At 32.5% G+C, this 18,810-nt stretch overlaps 1 protein-coding gene across 1 annotated transcript in view; it reads left to right on the forward strand.

Moving 5' to 3' along the window:
- The window catches only part of LOC131841361 (uncharacterized), a 57,047-nt gene that overhangs the window by 26,359 nt on the left and 11,878 nt on the right, over nt 1-18,810 (forward strand). The window contains exons 3-6 of the mRNA XM_059189680.1: nt 3,906-4,009; nt 11,184-11,275; nt 15,248-15,372; nt 15,889-16,022. Of these exons, the coding sequence (XP_059045663.1) occupies nt 3,906-4,009; nt 11,184-11,275; nt 15,248-15,372; nt 15,889-16,022 (455 nt within the window). The remainder of the gene's footprint in view (nt 1-3,905; nt 4,010-11,183; nt 11,276-15,247; nt 15,373-15,888; nt 16,023-18,810) is intronic.

Here is an 18,810-nt window from a genome sequence, read left to right on the forward strand (position 1 = left end):
TACGGCGACCACAAATAAATGGGATAAGGAAGAAGTAGATGATGACAAAATCGTGTACAGTTTTTTTTTTATTTCTGGTATTAAACTGCTTTTAATGCAAGATTAAAATCTGTCACTTTGTAAATATATGTTCTGGTGTATATGTAATAAAAAAAAGAAAATATCTTTATTCATGTAGATCTATTACAGACTCTTATGATATGTCAAATCTACCGTCAGTTCGGAGTGCCTTCGAGCTAAGAACAACAGAACTCTAGTGTTGACACGGGTCAAATAGAAAACTAGAGAAAAATAATCTAATGAAATTCCGGAAAAGAACACCTAATTCTGTAAAAATAGAGAACAAGTTATAAAGATCTATATTTTTATATTTTCTCCCTAAATTATATAGCCAAAAGGTAACCCTACTCCCAAATAGGGTGGACACATCTGGCGTGACGAGTCGCGGACCGTTCCCGTGCGATGGGTGCCCGGGGCTCCGCAGATTGTCGGACATGGCTTCTCATATCAATAATTCATACAGTTCCCACTCAATTTTGTATTTAATAGTTTTTCGACCCTTCCATGCTCACGTCCAACTTACGGAATCTTTTGAATATGAAAATTGAGAGCGTCAAACGGCGGTCTGAAAGTCGTGAGTTCGAATTTATCAAATTCAAATTCAATTCAAATTCAAAAATCATTTATTCATGTCCATTTTTTTGAACGTCAAGTTTTTCCATTATATTCTATATAGATCCAATTGAGAAAATGACAAAATTCATTACTTTTTATTTTTTAAAAATACAAAGGTATTTATATAGATGTCTAACATTAAATGAAAATCCCGAACATGAAAACTAATTTGCACGCTCGTCATTCAAGTAATCGTTTAGTGATTCTTATTAAATGATTTAACAGATGTTTTGAAGAATAATATATTTGTTCTTGTTATTTTTATTATATAAAAGATGTTTTATGGCAAGTTTGTTTTTAAATCTGGAGGCATTTAATAACTTTCTAGAGAGAGTAATCAGTTATTCAATTCAATCAATTCAATTCAAAATATCTTTATTCGTGTAGGTCTATTACAGACTCTTATGATATAATCATAAATATATCAAATCTACCATCAGTTCCGAATGACGTCGAGATGAGAAGAACTGATAAAAAACTCAGCTCGTATTCTTTTTAAATAAATGTTGTACATGTTTACAATAATACAGATTCATTTTTAACTTCAAAATCTGCGTTCAAAAGCGTAGTATTAAAGATTTAAGCATACATAGGGACGGACAGACAGCGACAGCGACTTTGTTTTATGCTATATAATGATAGAATAAAAGTTTCTATTTATAAGGGAAATATTTCACTCGGATCTTTTGAACTTCCTTCCTTTCACTTGAAGGTTTTGTTTCTTATTGGTATTCAGCTTATTGCTTTCAATATTTACGTATCAAATATAACAGATACTTGCTCCAGTGCATTTTTATTACGTTTCGCTTATGATACACATTTTCTCTTTGTATTACTCTCAATTTCTCCCATGTTATCATTACATGGTATAAAACAAAGTCGCTGTCGCTGTCGCTTTCTGTCCGTCTCTGTGTATGCTTAAATCTGTAAAACTACGCAACGGATTTTGAAGCGGTTTATTTTAGTAGATAGAGTGATTCAATAGGAAGGTTTATATGTATAATACAAGTACACTCGTGTGAAGTCGGGGCGACTAGCTAGTCATTACATAGCATAAAACAAAGTCGCTGTCTGTCCGTCCCTATGTATGCTTAAATCTTTAAAACTACGCAACAGATTTTGAAGCGGTTTTTTAATAGATAGAGTGATTCAAGAGGAAGGTTTATATGTATAATACATGTACACCCGGGCGAAGTCCAGGCGAGTAGCTAGTTTAATATAACGTGAACGAGAAACTTGAGAGATATGGTAACCGGCTATTTTATGTATATACTAGCTATGCCCGCGGTTTCTTGCGTGAAATTTATAGCCTATATGTTATTCTGATGTATAAGCAACAATCAACATCAACGTCTATGTGACAGACTCGACCCATTGGCTTTGCGCGAGATATTGCATCTCTGTGCATTTTCTACCGCATATATCACGGAGTGTTCTGAGGAATTGTTCGGATTAATACCAGCTGCTGAGTTTCACCACCGTACCACCCGCCAGAAACTGAAATACCATCCTGTTCATCTGGATGAATGGCAGTCTTCCACAGTGCGGTTTTATAGAAACTTCTCACCACGCACAACCACATTGTGGAATCACCTTCCAGCAATGGTATTTCCGAACCGATACGATATTGAAACCTTCAAGAAAAGAGCTTATTCCTTTTTAAAAGGCCGACAACGTACTTGCAATTCCCCTGGTGTTGCGGGTGCTCATGGGCGGCGGTAATCACTTACCATCAGGTGAACCGCATGCTCGTTTGTCCCCTGTGTTATAAAAAAAAAAGCAATATTACTGTAAAGTTTGATCAAAGCCATTGAGTAGTTTTTGCGTAAAAGAGGAACAAACATCCATACTGACAAACTTTCCCGTTTATTATATTATCAAGCTGACCCCGGAAATGTTTTGACATATAAATTAAAATCGCTATTAAAAATAACAGTTGATGGTAGAAGCGTGAAAATTTAGGGTTGTATGTATTTTTAATGCCACATTATAAAGAAATAATATTAGTCCATAAAATTAAATAAAAATATTAGGGTTGGACAACCTTTATCACTTAGGGGTAAGAAAAATACATAGAAACCAATTATCAGACGTACTGAACCTGTATATAAAAATTCATAAAAATCGGTCAAACCGTTTCACAAGAGTATGGTAACTAACATTGTGACACAAAAATTTATATATGACTTATATGTTTTCCATTTTGCTGACGGCCTCGGTGTTCTAGCGGTTTAGCACATCGCCTTACTTCCGACGGTCGCGGGTTCGATTCCTCGCACGGCACAAATATTTTGTATTCATGAGTATGATTGTTTGTATCGGTCTGGGTGTTTTCTATGTATAGAAATAGAAATAATCTTTATTCAAATAAACTTAATATAAGCACTTTTGAATAGTCAAGTTTTTTTATTCTACCGCTTATTCGGAATGCAGATTCATCACAAGAAGAATAAGAAAGAAACTTGATTGTTGCTCTTTTAAATAAATATTTATTTACTTATATTTAATTAATAACAAGGATTAGGCATGCGACAATCAACATAGAAACCGCTACACACTTAATCTCTGTTCAATCAGATAACATTGTCAGCGCTATGAATTTTAAGTTAGATATTTTGTACAAAAACATTATTATCATTTATAAATTCTTCAATTTTATAATAAGCTTTTTTACAGAGAATATATTTTGACACAATTGATGATTTTTTCTGGAAAATTGACTACAGACAAATATATATCTATATGTATGTCTCAGTTATCTAGTACCCATAACACAAGATCTAGCTAGCATAACTTGGATCTAGATGGCGCTGTGTGAATTTTTTTATTTTTTTATATTATAATTATACAATCTGCCTACACTTCTTTCTATGTAATAATCTTTTTACAATATTTCTCGTTCGTTGGTATTATATATACTTAAAATGTTAAGAAATGATGTTTATTCAGTAGATCAGTAGATAGAGAAAAAATTAAAACGCACATTAAACAAATAAAAAAAACAAACAGTGCAACAATTACAAAAAAAAAGTACACAAATTACGTGTGTGCGCATGTGTATGTTTGTCGAAGAATCTACCGAATTGATCCGTGCTCAGCATAATGCTGCAGCGGCTGGAGCGCTGCAACGCTGTTTCCAGCACAAGACCTGGGCTGGTGTATTGCTGTGTTGTACACGATTTATGATATGATATACTAAATACTTATATGTTATATATATGTATTTATAGATTGAAAGTCTGGAGCCAATTATACTCGATGTGTGGGTGGAGATTTTGGGAGCTCCCCTTTATTTCCCTGCCAAAAGACCTGACGGCGACTCACCAGTACTATGGTAAGGTTTTTTTATGTTTTTTCAAATTCAAATTCAAATTCAAAATATCTTTATTCATATAGGTCTATTACAGACTCTTATGATATGTCAAATCTACCGTCAGTTCGGAATGATATCGATATGAGAAGAACTGACAAGAAACTCGGCTCGTATTTTTTTCAAATAACAGTGAAACATGTTTATAATAATACACAATCATTAAAATTCAAATTTGGGAGAATAGAGTGACCACCAGCATATGCTATCGCAAAGAACAAAAAATTTAATCACTTCACAACCTGAACAGACCAGTCCCCACAAGCAGCACCCGTTCACGAGTATGACGTATAGCCAGCCATCATTGTACTCAACCATATTTGAGGGAGCACATCGACCCGGCCCACCACGCCGCCACAAGTTTGAACTTTATAGCGAGCATGACTGTTTCTGGTTACTCCACTACGTCAATTATATTATTTACAGCATAGGCTGTACCGATCACAGTTTTCACCCATTACAATATTAAATTTACAATATGTCATTACAAAATTTATAATAAGTTTCTTAAATGTTGTATGTAATGTTATTTGAATGGCAAATAATCAAATACCTCGATTGATAGTAAATATTTACCGTACTAATATTTTAGACGGCCTCGTTAGTGTAGCAGTTTAGCACATCGCTTTACTACCAATGGTCGCAGTTTCGATTCATCGCACGGAATCATACTCATGAATACAAATATTTGTATTCATGAGTATGAATGTTTTGTATGTGTAATAAAATAAATGTATGTGTATCAGTTGTCTAGTACCCATAAGAAGGTCTGCTTAGCTTTGGACTAGATGACGCTGTGTGAATTATATTATATGTTATGATTATTTATTATAATACACGAGTGTACATGTATTATATATATATAAACCTTCCTCTTGAATCACTCTATCTATTAAAAGATACCGCTTCAAAATCCGTTGCGTAGTTTTAAAGATTTAAGCATACATAAGTACAGACAGCGACAGCGACTTTGTTTTATACTATGTAATAACTAGCTACTCGCCCCGACTTCACACGGGTGTACATGTATTATACGTATAAATCTTCCTCTTGAATTGCTCTATCTATTAAAAAAGACCGCTTCAAAATCGGTTGCGTAGTTTTAAAGATTTAAGCATACCTAGGTACAGACAGCGACAGCGACTTTGTTTTATACTATGTTATGATAATAATGTATACTTATGTAGTTATACGTGACATTTGTATTTTTTTTTGCACCAGTTTAAGTTTCTGATATTAATTATAAAATAAAAATAGAATTAGACTGTAGTCTGTGGAAAGTGTGTGTTGAGTTAGTAAAATAAAAACTTGTTGAAAAGTAAAAAAAAATTAATTTGAGTTTTGAAATTGTATGGTTTTGAGAAATATATCTTCGACGACCTCGGTGGTCTAGCGGTCTAGCACACCGCTTTACGTCCGATGATCGCGGGTTCCATTCCTCGCACGGCACAAACATTATTCATGAGTATGATTGTTTGTATCGGTCTGGGTGCTTTCTATGTATAATATGTATTTACAAAAAAAAATCTATGTATTTGTATCAGTTGTCTAACACTCATAAAACAAGCTTTAGTTAGCTTAACTTGGGTGTAGATGGCGCTGTGTGAATTGTCCTGAGATTATTATTATTATTAATTATTCATCTTTAAAGTAATTATTTATTAGATGAATGTTTTTTTTTTTAAGTTAGAGTATTGTGTTAGATCTAATTTTTTTTTTATTTCAATTAGATCGTCTTGGAAGAAAATCTGTTTTAACAACGGATTTATTCAATGTGCCAAACCATAAATTGCTCCGTGTTACCATCTCGACTTGTAATTTAGATAAACTTGCCATAATATTTAATGGTGTCTGTTTTATCAGACTAACATAATCAATTTAAAGCATCTACTGCGGACAGACTTTGGTTCTTAATCGGTGGAGTAGATCTATGTGGAGATGAGAGCTGGCTTAAGTTTGTACCATCAATTCAAATATAAGTTAAAAAATAATTTATTCATGTAGGACATTTTAGCCGCTTATGTACGTAAAATTTTTTATTATATTTTTCTTTTTTCCCTACCGTTGTAATTTGTTGATTTACTTACTGGACTTACATTATTTTGTTTAATTGTCCGATACCCATATTGCGACGCGGATTTCGCCTCTAAATTTAAATTCAAATTCAAAAATCATTTATTCATGTAGGACATTTTAGCCGCTTATGAACATCAAATTTTTCACATTATATTTTTTTTCTTTTTTCCCTAACGTCCAGTTCTGTATATGGATCCAATTGAGAAGAACTGGCAAGAAACTTAACTAATTGAATTATATATTTTTTAAGAATCATATAATCAAGAATATCTTTGTTGAGTTTCGAAATGATTAGAGAGCAGACTCTTTTTCAGCCTCTAAGAGGCAGACGCTTAAATAGGCAACAAAATACAGGAATTTAGTTTTTTACCAGGGACAAATTATCAAAAGACAAATTATCTAGCGTAGATCGATTTAGTACTAAAAAAAAACGGAGCACGATTCGAATACGGGACAGTCACTCCCACCGGGACATTTTATACTAAGCCTGAAATACGGGACGTCCCAGGAAATACGGGACGTCTGGCAATGATGCACTGCTTATGCTATCAATGAATGCTAGCAGAGCACCAAGTCAATTGACCCGTTGTGACATCATCACCAATAATCTAAATATATATAACTTAAAGGTGACTGACTGACATAGTGATCTATCAACGCACAGCCCAAACCACTGGACGGATCGGGCTGAAATTTGACATCCAGGTAGATTTTATGACGTAGGCATTCACTAAGAAAGGATTTTGATTAATTCTACCCACAAAGAGATAAAATAGGGGATGAAAGTTTGTATTAATCTTTTTAGATTTTCGACTGATTGAACTGAAATTAAAGATTGGAGCTACTATGACGAAGACGTTTGCTTAAATATGATTTTAATAAATTCATCCCCCATGGGGATAAAATAAGGGATGATGCAGGATGTAAATGTATTAGTTTGAACCTATCAGTACCTAATGGAACGAATAAATTAAGACGAATAAAATAATTTTTAGTTTTTTAGGCTACTTTTATTTTAGAAAAATAAAGTTTAATTCCACGCGGACGAAGTCGCGGGGACAGCTAGTTTATCATAACTTCAAAATAATCATTATTAAAACCCTTTCTACTTCCTTCGACGGTTAGAATATACTTTATCTCAAATGCGTATATTTCAATAAAAAAACGGTTATTTCAATATTACAGACACTCCAATTTTATTTATATGTTTAGATAACATATTAGATTAAAAAAATGGTATACATTTGGTTGGCATTTAGAAACACGACACCAATTACAATCGACTTGGAATAAAAATGAACAAAAACAAAAAAATATATTTATAGTTATTGCAAACGTTACCAGTAGGAGTTCTATAAAAACAGATGGTGCAATACAAGGTTGCTGTAATGTGATTTCGGCTCCGTTGTACCCAAATAAAACAGACATATTACAATAACTCAAGTAAATAATATAAATGACATAGTGGAGTAACTTGAAACAGTCATGCCCGCTATAAAGTTCAAACTTGTGGCGGCGCACTATGGAAAATATAGGTCAGTTTCGGATCAAAAATCTATAACTTCCTGAGTTTTTATCATATCGTAATGAAATTTGGTATATATATGCAGTAATGTATGTAGATTCAAATAATATATAATTTATAATGAGTTCTCATTGTATGTTTAAATTTAAATAGCGTAAAGCGACAAAACACGGGATAAGCACGAAAAAAGAGGTAACTTATATATTTAAAGTGAAATATAAAGTAACATCATCATCATCTGCTTCATCCTTATCCCATTTATTTGGGGTCGGCGTAATATGTTTTTCGCTTCCATTCATCCCTGTTCGCAGTCATCGCGTTATTTACTTCCTTTCTTACCATATCATCTTTCACACAGTCCATCCATCTCTTTTTTGGCCTTCCTCTGCCCTTATAACCATCCACATTCATTTGTAACATCTTTCTTAAAATATTATCCTCGTTCCTACGCATTACATGTCCAATATAAAGTAACAATTGTTATAAAAATTACAACTAAATATAAATAATACAGTTTAAGGAATACATTGTATAACTATAATTCACAATCTGTGCTAATTACAGCTGTAAATGCGCGGCTTCAATGTCTCACACGGTACAAACGGTACAAAAGTTTGTATCCATGAATATGACTGTATCGGTCTGAATTCTATGTATATTAAGTGTGTATTTACAATAAACATATCTAAATATTTATATTAGTTGTCTTGTAGCTATAATACAAGAGTTTGGTAACAAACACTGCGTCACGAGAATGTTATATATTTTCTCACGAGACTATGTACAACATGTGGTTTATATATACTTCGTTATACTTCACTTGAAGTTACACTGGACTTAATGGCTAGAATTATCTGTTATTGTCTCACGCAAAACGGGTGCAAATTTGATAAGACACTTTAGTTATTAAAATAATTAAAAAAAAAAAAATAGCCCATAATGTTCATGCGAACAGTCCCTGTGGTAAACCGCAAATGATACCGAATTTTCATACTCCGACTTTTATCAGTTTGTTCTTATATCTTCTAAAACCGCAAATATCCGCAGCTGATTTTTTTGTATATTACTAATGAATAGTTATACTGTGAACTAATATAAAAAGTAGCGGGTGGAGAGACATAACTTTCAATGAAAATTTTTTTTTGTGAAAAATTTGGTAATTTTCTGTTTTATGTACTTTCTCAAATATCTCAAAATGAAACGAAAATTTTAAAGCTGTTTTGTAAAGTACATAAAATTACATACCTACAACATTTGTTTGAAAAGAACGAACTGAGTTTCTTATCAGTTCTTCTCATCTCGAAATCATTCCGAACTGACGGTAAATTTGATATATCATAAGAGTCTGTAATAGACCTACATGAATAAAGATATTTTGAATTGAATTTGAACGTGACAGATATAGAGAGGGCTGTATAAACAAAGGGCGATGTAGCAATCCAAATATTTTACCTCTCTATGGTAGATTTGACATATCATAAGAGTCTGTAATAGACCTACATGAATAAATATATTTTGAATTGAATTTGAACGTGATAGATATAGAGACGGCTGTATAAACAAAGGGCGATGTAGCAATCCAAATATTTCACCTGTCTACGGTAGATCTGACATATCATAAGAGTCTGTAATAGACCTACATGAATAGAGATATTTTGAATTGAATTTGAACGTGACAGATATAGAGAGGGCTGTTTAAACAAAGGGCGATGTAGCAATCCAAATATTTTACCTGTATATCCCTCTAATACCTCCGCCCTTGATAAGGATTAGACCATAAGTACGTACTGTATAATTAATTGTACATCCACGTGACTGCCGCCGCACAAATTGATGCTAACTGGCTTATATTCTATACTAGTTGGGCCCGCTTTTTCGCGCGCGTGAAATTTATAGCCTATGTGTTATTCTAATTTATAAGCTACTTTAATTTCATTAAAATTCGTTCAGTAGTTTTTGCGTGAAAGAGTAACAAACATCTACCCATGCTCACAAACTTTCGCGTTTATAATATTAATAAGACTAGCTGTTCCCGCGACTTCGTCCGCGTGGGAAATAACTTTATTTTTCTAAAATAAAAGTGGCCTAAGTTACTAAGTTATTACACAGCTACCTGCCAATAAAAGTCTTGTCAAAATTATTCCAACCATTTCAGAGAACAAACAGACAGGCAGACAAAATTAAAAAAAAATATTAATTTGGTGTATGTACCGTATTTATATTCATATGAATAATGCATATGCATGTAGTAAAAAATGCACTGAGCGTCCGTCGTAATAGCGATCCCCGTTTGAATTGGACGGGGTATCGATGGTGTAAGTCAAAACGTCAAAGAGGTAAATCTTTACTTGCCATATATTTATTTGTGTTGAGACGGTTAATGATATAAATTTTTGTTGGTTTGTTTGTAACAGCATTGGAGTAGTCCGAAATAGGTTGCCCTAACCGTGGTCACGAGCTGACTGGATTGGATTAAAAATAACTATAAATATATATTTATGTATATTTGAGTCATATATATTTAATTTATTTATTACGTGCGTCACCTACACTGTTCTTATTTTTATTTCTCTATCCACCTAAAGGTAGTCTGGAAGAGTTTGCTTACCAATAAGACAGCCTGTTACATCAGTCAATGTATATTTTTTATTTTAATTGTTTTTTTTTTCGTTCTCTAATTGGTGCTATAAAGAATATAAAGAAAAAAAAACTAAACGCAAATCTTTGTTCTGTAGTTTATTAGTAGATACAGATATAGCGCTTTAATAAAACGTAACCAATCAGTGAGACAACTTTAAATAAAGTTACGACAGACAGACAATAATACTTTGCAATGCTAATCAGATCACGTTTTCCGTTGATATAATTTACAAGTTTCCAAATTGAAGGTCATAGATAATTTAACACTGTTTAACATCTAGAAAAGTTGGAAAAAGAAATGATAGGTTGACTTGGTTATGTTATATTTTTAGACTAAACCAGCTTTTGCCAGTGGCTTCGCTCGCGTTAATTTATCCCTTTTAGGAGTGGAATTTATCAAAATCCTTTCTATGGGGATACCTATGTCATAGTAGCTTTATGCATGCAAAATCTCAGCCCGATCGGTTTAAAACTGAGAAAGTTTCATACAAACTTTCATCCCCTATTTTATTCTCTTGGGGGTAGAATTAATCAAAATCCTTTCTTAGCGGATGCCTACATCATAACAGCTACCTGCATGCCAAATTTCATCCCGATTCGTCCAGTGGTTTGGGCTGTGCGTTGATAGAGCACTATGTCAGTCATCTTTGAGTTATATATATTTAAATTTTGGCGCCAACGTAATTTATTTTTTTTAAAATGGACTACAGGCAACGGAACGAAACCAAACAGTTATAATATTAAGACAATATTCAAAGTGGGATATTTAACACAGGAAGAAGTAAAGGAAATTATAACGTTGTCTGCAAATAAACTTATTCTTACTAGATATTGATTATTATTATCTAAATCTTTATTGGTAAGTACGATACTGAAATTATTCTTCTTTATTCGCAGGATGTCAGCATCAGACCCCACCCGTAAGGTTCGTGCTCGCAATGCCTCCAGATCACGGCTCTATGTACACGCTTATGTAATATGTGAACATGGTAATACAATTGTTTAATTAGTTTTTATCCGATTAATTAATGTATTTCGAAATAGTATCAATCAATTGAATTATATAGAATTAAAATAAAATGTTGACAATTAATGAAATATTAACATTTTTTTTTTTAATCTCAGGACAATTCACACAGCGCCATCTAGACCCAAGTTAAGCTAGCTAGAGCTTGTGTTATGGGTACTAGATAACTGATACATATACATAGATTTTTTTTGTAAATACATACATATTATACATAGAAAACACCCAGACCGTTACAAACAATCATACTCATGAATACAAATGTTTGTGCCGTGCGAGGAATCGAACCCGCGACCATCGGTCGTAAAGCGGTGTGCTTGACCGCAATTTTATTATATTATATTCCGTAAAATTTTATTATATTCCATAATGTTTTTAAAGTAAGAAGTTATGGTGAATGACTAATATTTAGAATTTATAATGACTTGATTGATTTATAATGAGGATTACAGAATTAATATTTGTACGCTGGAAACAGCAGATTATGATGAAACATATATTATATATACTTACCACCATCGTCGAGGAGATCTTTGGGGGAGGCCTATGTCCAGCAGTGGACGTCTTCCGGGCTGCGATGATGACGTTGATGATGACATACCATATTCTGTTCAAATAAATATATTATTATTATTATTAAATATTTTTAGACAAAGAATAGTTTTTTTTTTAAGTACAACCCATCATACAAAGATGGCATATTACGTTTTGATACTATATTTGTTACATTGTTTGCTTATGTGCTTACATTGCGTTTTGTTATATTAGAAACTTTAATCTAACAGAGCAACACACAAGTTTCTTGCTCATTCTTCTTGTGATGAGTCTGTATTCCGAATGAGCGGTAGAATAAAAAACTTGACTATTCAAAAGTGCCTATATTAAGTTCATATGGACTGTGTGAAAGATGATATGGTAAGAAAGGAAGTAAATAACGCGATGACTGCGAACAGGGATGAATGGAAGAGAAAAACAACAAAAAACGCCGACCACAAATAAATGGGATAAGGAAGAAGCAGATGATGATGCGATTCCTTATTGTCTCCAGAGGAAACTGCTGTAGGTAGTTTATTCTACACCGCACGTTAGATGTTAGACTTTACAAATTAAAGAATAGCTATAATAAATAATGTATTATATATATAAACCTTCCTCTTGAATCACTCTATCCTTTAAAAAAACATCTTCAAAATCTGTTGCGTATTTTTAAAGATTTAAGCATACATAGGGACGCACAGGAAGCGAGTTTGTTTTATATATGTAATGAAGCGTCAATATTGTTGTTTCAGAACAACATCAAGATCGTCTGCCATTTCGTATCTACATACGTTTTCTGGATGTGGTTTCAGCAACATGTCCATGTTCGCAGGCTTTGTGTAATATAAATTATCTTTATTCAAATCAATAGTATTCTCATTTTATTTTTTTTTGTCTTCATATTTATTCATATGTAAAAATGAAGTGTCTATTTATACTTTTTTCGAAGTTTAAAATTCAAATATCATTTATTCATGTAGGATATTTTAGCCGCTTATGAACGTCAAGTTTTTACATTATAATTTTTTTTCCCTACCCAGTCCGTCCAGTTCGGTATATACATTCAATTGAGTAGAACTGGCAAGAAACTCAATTGAATAACTTTTTTTTTAAAGCCAGTTTATTTACAATGCATAGGTATTTATATAGGTGTTTATGTCTAACATTAAATTAAAATCCCGTACATGAAAACTATTGCCATGCACGCTCGTCATTCAAGTAATCGTTTAGTGAGTAATAGGCCTAGATCAGTAAATATGATTTAACAGATGTTTTGAATTTATTTAAGGGTAATTCCAATATATCCTTTGGTATTTTATTATAAATTTTTATACCTATTCCTATAAAAGACCTATTGACTTTTAAACTAATTGAAAACTTTTAATAAAATTTAAACCTAGTGACTTCTAAACGATACTTGGGGACAAATATCGTTTAGAAAAAGTGAATAGGTCATTTAAATTAATAGCTTTGCACTAAACTTATATGAAAGTATATTTTATTTTTTATTTATTTAACTTTAATGCACAAAAACAATGTGTACATATGGCGGAATTAACACCTTGCGGCGTTATCTACCAGGCAACCATGAGTGGTGCAGAGAAAGATTGTTGGCGGTGCACTAATATAAATGAGAAATGTATATGCGATAAATATATCAAAACATTGATTAAAACAATAATCTTTTTCACGGGACTTTCTTAACTTAAGCTATTTCTATTATTACTTTCAAATTAATAGCTTCGCACTAAATTCATATGAAAGTATATATATTAAATATCTCAAAATATAAATTAAAAAATAATCTTTCACGGGACTTTCTTAACTTAAGTTGCTTTTATTGTAGATATTTTATTTATTTCCGTAAAAAAGAAAGTTAAATTCCCCGCTTAGGAAGTCGTGCAGCGTTACAGTTGAGTTTATAATAAAGATTCCGCAACGTATAATAAGAGAGAAACTTAGCTATTGCTGTTTAGAGTTTTTTTTTTTTATTCTTTATTGTACAAAAACACGTGTACAAAAGGCGAGCTTAATGCAAAATGGCATACTCTACCAGCTAACCTTTAGGTACAAAAGAAACGTTAGAAAACGTTACTTATTGTATATTTAGAAGTGCTTAAATTTAGTTTAGTTTATTTTTTTTTCTTTATTCTATTCTATTCTATAAACAAATGTTATAATAATAATAACTCTTTATTGTGCACAGACAAACAAAGAAATAAAGTATAATAAAAATGTTATACAAAAGGCGGTATTAAAGCAATTTCTTACAGACAACCGTTATAATAGAATGTTGTATGCTTAAGATTTTGTATGAATATAGTTACCAACAGTGTATATCATGCACCGTAATGGTTAGCGCCGGCGGTGGCACAATTTCATCAACAACTATTAAAAACAATGTACTTACACAATCGCACTGTAAATCTGTCCGGTCATGTTTTACAACTTTTATCCAACGTTAACATGTTAAATTGATGCATTCATTTCAATTTAGTTGTAATACATCTACGTAGAGAACAGAGTGGGTGGGCTGATGTCAATAATGTGATTTATTAGCGGGCTCTGAGCGAGATTTATTGCTGCCGACAGAGGCAACTGTTGTGATGCCAATTGAACATTTGCACATACGATCGACTAAAAGCGATTCAACTATTCAATTAACGAAATTGCCAATTTTTCATTTAGTTTTATTATATTGGTGTTCGGATAACAATTTAGTCCAAACAACTTAGTATGAGCTATCAAGAACTTTATTGCAGTACTAGCTTTTGCTCGCGGCTTCGCTCGCGTTATTTTGTCCCCTTAGGGGTAGAATTAATCAAAATCCTTTCTTAGCGGATCATAGCATTAGTATTTTGGTCATAACATCTACCTGCATGCCAAATTTTAGCTCGATCCGTCCAGTGGTTTGGGCTGTGCGTTGATAGATCACTATGTCAGTCACATTTGAGTTATATATATTTAGATATTGAGGAAAAAATGAAATTTAATTCAATTGTGATTTTTTTGTGTTATGAAGATATGGAAATAGTAAATCTTACTAATGTTATAAAAGAGCTAGTTTGTGAATTTGGATGGATTAATGGATGTTTGTTACTCTTTCACGCAAATACTACTAAATGGATTTTATTAAAACTTACAATAATATAGCGTATACATCAGAATAGCACATAAATTCACACGGATGAAATCGCAGGCCCAATTAGTGTATAATAGAAGCAATGATTATTTCTTTGCCTAACTATGAATGAATAAATGAATGATTGAAATAATTGAAATGCTAATAAAGATAATTATAATGATTATAAATATTGTCGATAAAGAAACAACAATATAAATAGTACTCTGATAGATGCAATTATAATTAATGTAATTGGCTTAATAAATTTTGCAGCGGATAGTTTACCTGGTGAAAGTGATATTGAAACCAAATCTACAAGTTTCTCTGAAGAAATGGACACTGGTATAGAATTATATTTAGCAGAGGACTATGGAGTGCAAGACGATCAATATTATAAGGTTAGTTATAGTATTTTACTACTATTAATATTAAAATAGAATTGCAATAAAATTGTAATTCATATAGAATATGAATATTGTAAAATATATCAACATAACAGCAACGAACAAAATTACAGCTAAAAGCTATAAAAAATAATTGAGTCACTAAAGAATGATATTTTCATAACAAAACGAGAATTGCTAACTTTGTCTAAATCGACATTAGTGTAAATCTAAATTGGGATATAGTATTTTGAGACATTGATATTATATTAACATTGAAAAGAAAGAAAGAAACATTTTATTCAGTGCAATGTAAAAAATACAATATAAACAACAAACGATAAAAAAGAGCAAATAATATGTACATTTAATTAAACTTAATTTAATTAATTGAAGACGATGCTGTTAAATTTGTACCTTCAAACAATTTTTATAAATCTCCAACTATAAGTGCTGCAGGTGCTTTGTATATTCACACTCTATTTGCGAATAATGTGAAACCTTAAGAATAAAATGCGTTTAAACTTATAGGTGGAGCCAGAAGTCTGCACAGTAGATCCAAATGCTTTCAATTCTTGGACGGTAACTTTGATGTCACCAGGACATGGTGAGCTTGCACCTAACTCCATGATACTGCTGCGCTGTCTGCCGCTAGATACCTTTGGGTTTGTGCTACGTCTTTGTTTAAAATTTCCTAATTATAGATATTAAATATTCATGTACATGAATGTCTTTTGATAAATTTATTCATTCTGTTCTTCTTAAAATTATTACATTAAGAAAATATATGAGAAAAATATTGGGGCATTTGATACGATATGATCAAATAATTAATAATGTTATCGAAGGAAAAATAGATGGAAAGAGAGGAAGGGCAAGACCAAGACACAGATATATCAAGCAAGTTAAAGAACAAGTTGGAATCGTGTCATATCAACAGCTAAAAAGACTGATAGAAGATCGTGGAAGGTGGTGGGAGCTCCACCGACACAGCGACACAGCTCTGGTTTCGCACGGGTGTACGTGTATTATATATATAAACTTCCCTCTTGAATCACTCGATCTGTCAAAAAAACCGCTTCAAAATCCGTTGTGCAGTTTTAAAGATTTAAGCATACATAGGAAGGACAGACAGCGACAGAGACTTTGTTTTATACTTGTTGTGGTGGGGCTCCTTTTTGTTTAGATGATATGTAAGATGATATGATTACTAATAAATAATATATATGTTTGCAGCAGAATAATTCTATTGTCCCTTTTTATAATATATTTACAATAATGTCAATCAGTATTTTGACAACAACTATTATAAAATCGTAATCGGTGAGGAGGCCGTATATACACCTAACAATACTATGTAATTATGAAAAATTTATAGCCATTGAAATTCTCCTTCATAGTTGTCTCGAAAAATCGTTCATTACATTCCTGCTCGGTTGTGTCTTTCTTTTTCCCTACTTTTATTTTTTCTCTTTTCGCAAGTCTCATTATAAATTTTGTTTTTAAATGTAAGACTTTACGGGAAATCACGTTTATTTTCCTTGAAGCCTCATAATGTTTTATGAGGTGGTTGTTTAGTCTTCTATATCAACATATTTACTCCTTTTTGAAAATAATTGCTCATAAATATAAAAGGAAATATTTCTCTTTTCATCGTTACATATGTTAAATGACTGCTAACACGTGGCAAAATGAATTCAGCATATATAACGGAAAGTAAGATAAATGTTATTATTTGACGGCCTTGGTGATCTAGCGGTTTATGTTACATCCGATGGTCACGACTTCGATTCCTCGCATGGCACAATCGTATGTATTCATGAGTTGATTGTTTGCATCGGTCTGGATGTTTTCTGTGTATAACATGTATGTATTTACGATAAAAATATGTATGTATTTGTGTCAGTTATCTAGTACCCATAACAGAAGCTTTAGCTAGCTTTATTTGTGTCTAGGTGTTGTGTGAATAGTCCTGAGATTATTATTACGTTTTTTTTCCATACATTTTGTATTCTCGATTTTTTTCGGCGTTGTAGTTTAGAGTTACGGGTCATACTGATCAAGTAATTGTAATATATTTAATATCAGATTATTGTCACAGTGATTTCTTAACTTATTCTCTTTCTTTAAAAGTCTGATTTTGTTATTTCAGTATTACAAACAGACACTCTAAATTTATTTATAAGTATAGATGTATAGATTAGCTATACTCGCAATTTCGTCCATATGAAATTTATATCCGATGTGTTATTCTGACGTATGAGCTATATTATTGTAAAGTTTCTCGGATTAAAAAAACATCTGTCAATCCATCCACCTAATCTCTCTTGCGGTTTTGAATCTGTTTGAGGCGAGACTTCGCTTCGCTTTGTGTGATCTACCAATTATACAACAGACTGTGTTCTGAGGAATTGTTCGACATGATGCCTACGGCCACCTTTTACCATCGTACCGCTCGCCATCGACAGGGAATTCATTCCCACACGCTGGAACCTAAGTGGTCTCGAACAGTGCGGTTTCAGAGGAGCTTCCTACCTCGTACATTTAGGTTGTGGAATGAACTTCCTGCTGAGGTTTTCTCATGAGACTACAGCATGAGATTTTTCAAGAAGGGTATATTAAGGTTTCTTAAGGGTCGGCAACGCGTACGTGACACTCCTGGTGTTTTAGGCATCCATAGGCTAGGGTAACCATTTACCATCAGATGGGCCGTATGCCTGTTTGCCACCATAGCAGTATAAAAAAAAACTTTCGCGTTTATATTCTTAATAAGATTTAAAAAATACAATTTCTTGACTTAAGAGGAACAACAAAACGGTAAGTAAAATTCAGTGCATTACCCACGAATTTTTAAGATGTAGTTACCTTCTTTATTCGAGTCTCGTATACTGCTCAGCCATTCGGATGATATGATGAAATAAAAAACGTACCGAACATATCTTATACTAGCTTTTACCCGCGGCTTCGCTCGGAAAACTTCACTATTCGGCTACTAGATGGCGCTGATTTGTAATTGATGTATAATTTAATTACTGGCTACTAGATGGCGCTGAAGCAGCAAAAGGTTGATATTATATTTTTCTGTTTTTTTTTTTATTTGCAGTGATGGCTGGCTCATCCGTCATACTCGTGAACGGATGCTGCTTGTAGGGACTGGTCTGCTCTTATCACTACGACTGATTTAATCTTATTGTACATTTATATTTGACCCAAATAAATTAGTGTTGGTTGGTAGTTTGTATTGACACGTTTCGACTTGTAATTGTAAACTTACAAGGATTATTTAATAGAGCAACACACAAGTTTCTTGCTCGTTCTTCTTGTGATGAGGTAGATTTCCGAATGAGCGGTAGATTAAAAAAAAATGTTATGACTATTCAAAAGTGCTTGAATTAAATTTATTTGAATAAAGGATTTTCTATTCTATTCTATTAAAAATATATGTTTTTTTTT

This window comes from Achroia grisella, unplaced genomic scaffold, assembly GCF_030625045.1.
Source record: "Achroia grisella isolate CSIRO2021 unplaced genomic scaffold, CSIRO_AGI_Agris_v1 utg1589, whole genome shotgun sequence".
In the NCBI taxonomy this organism is placed as follows: Eukaryota; Metazoa; Arthropoda; class Insecta; order Lepidoptera; family Pyralidae; genus Achroia; species Achroia grisella.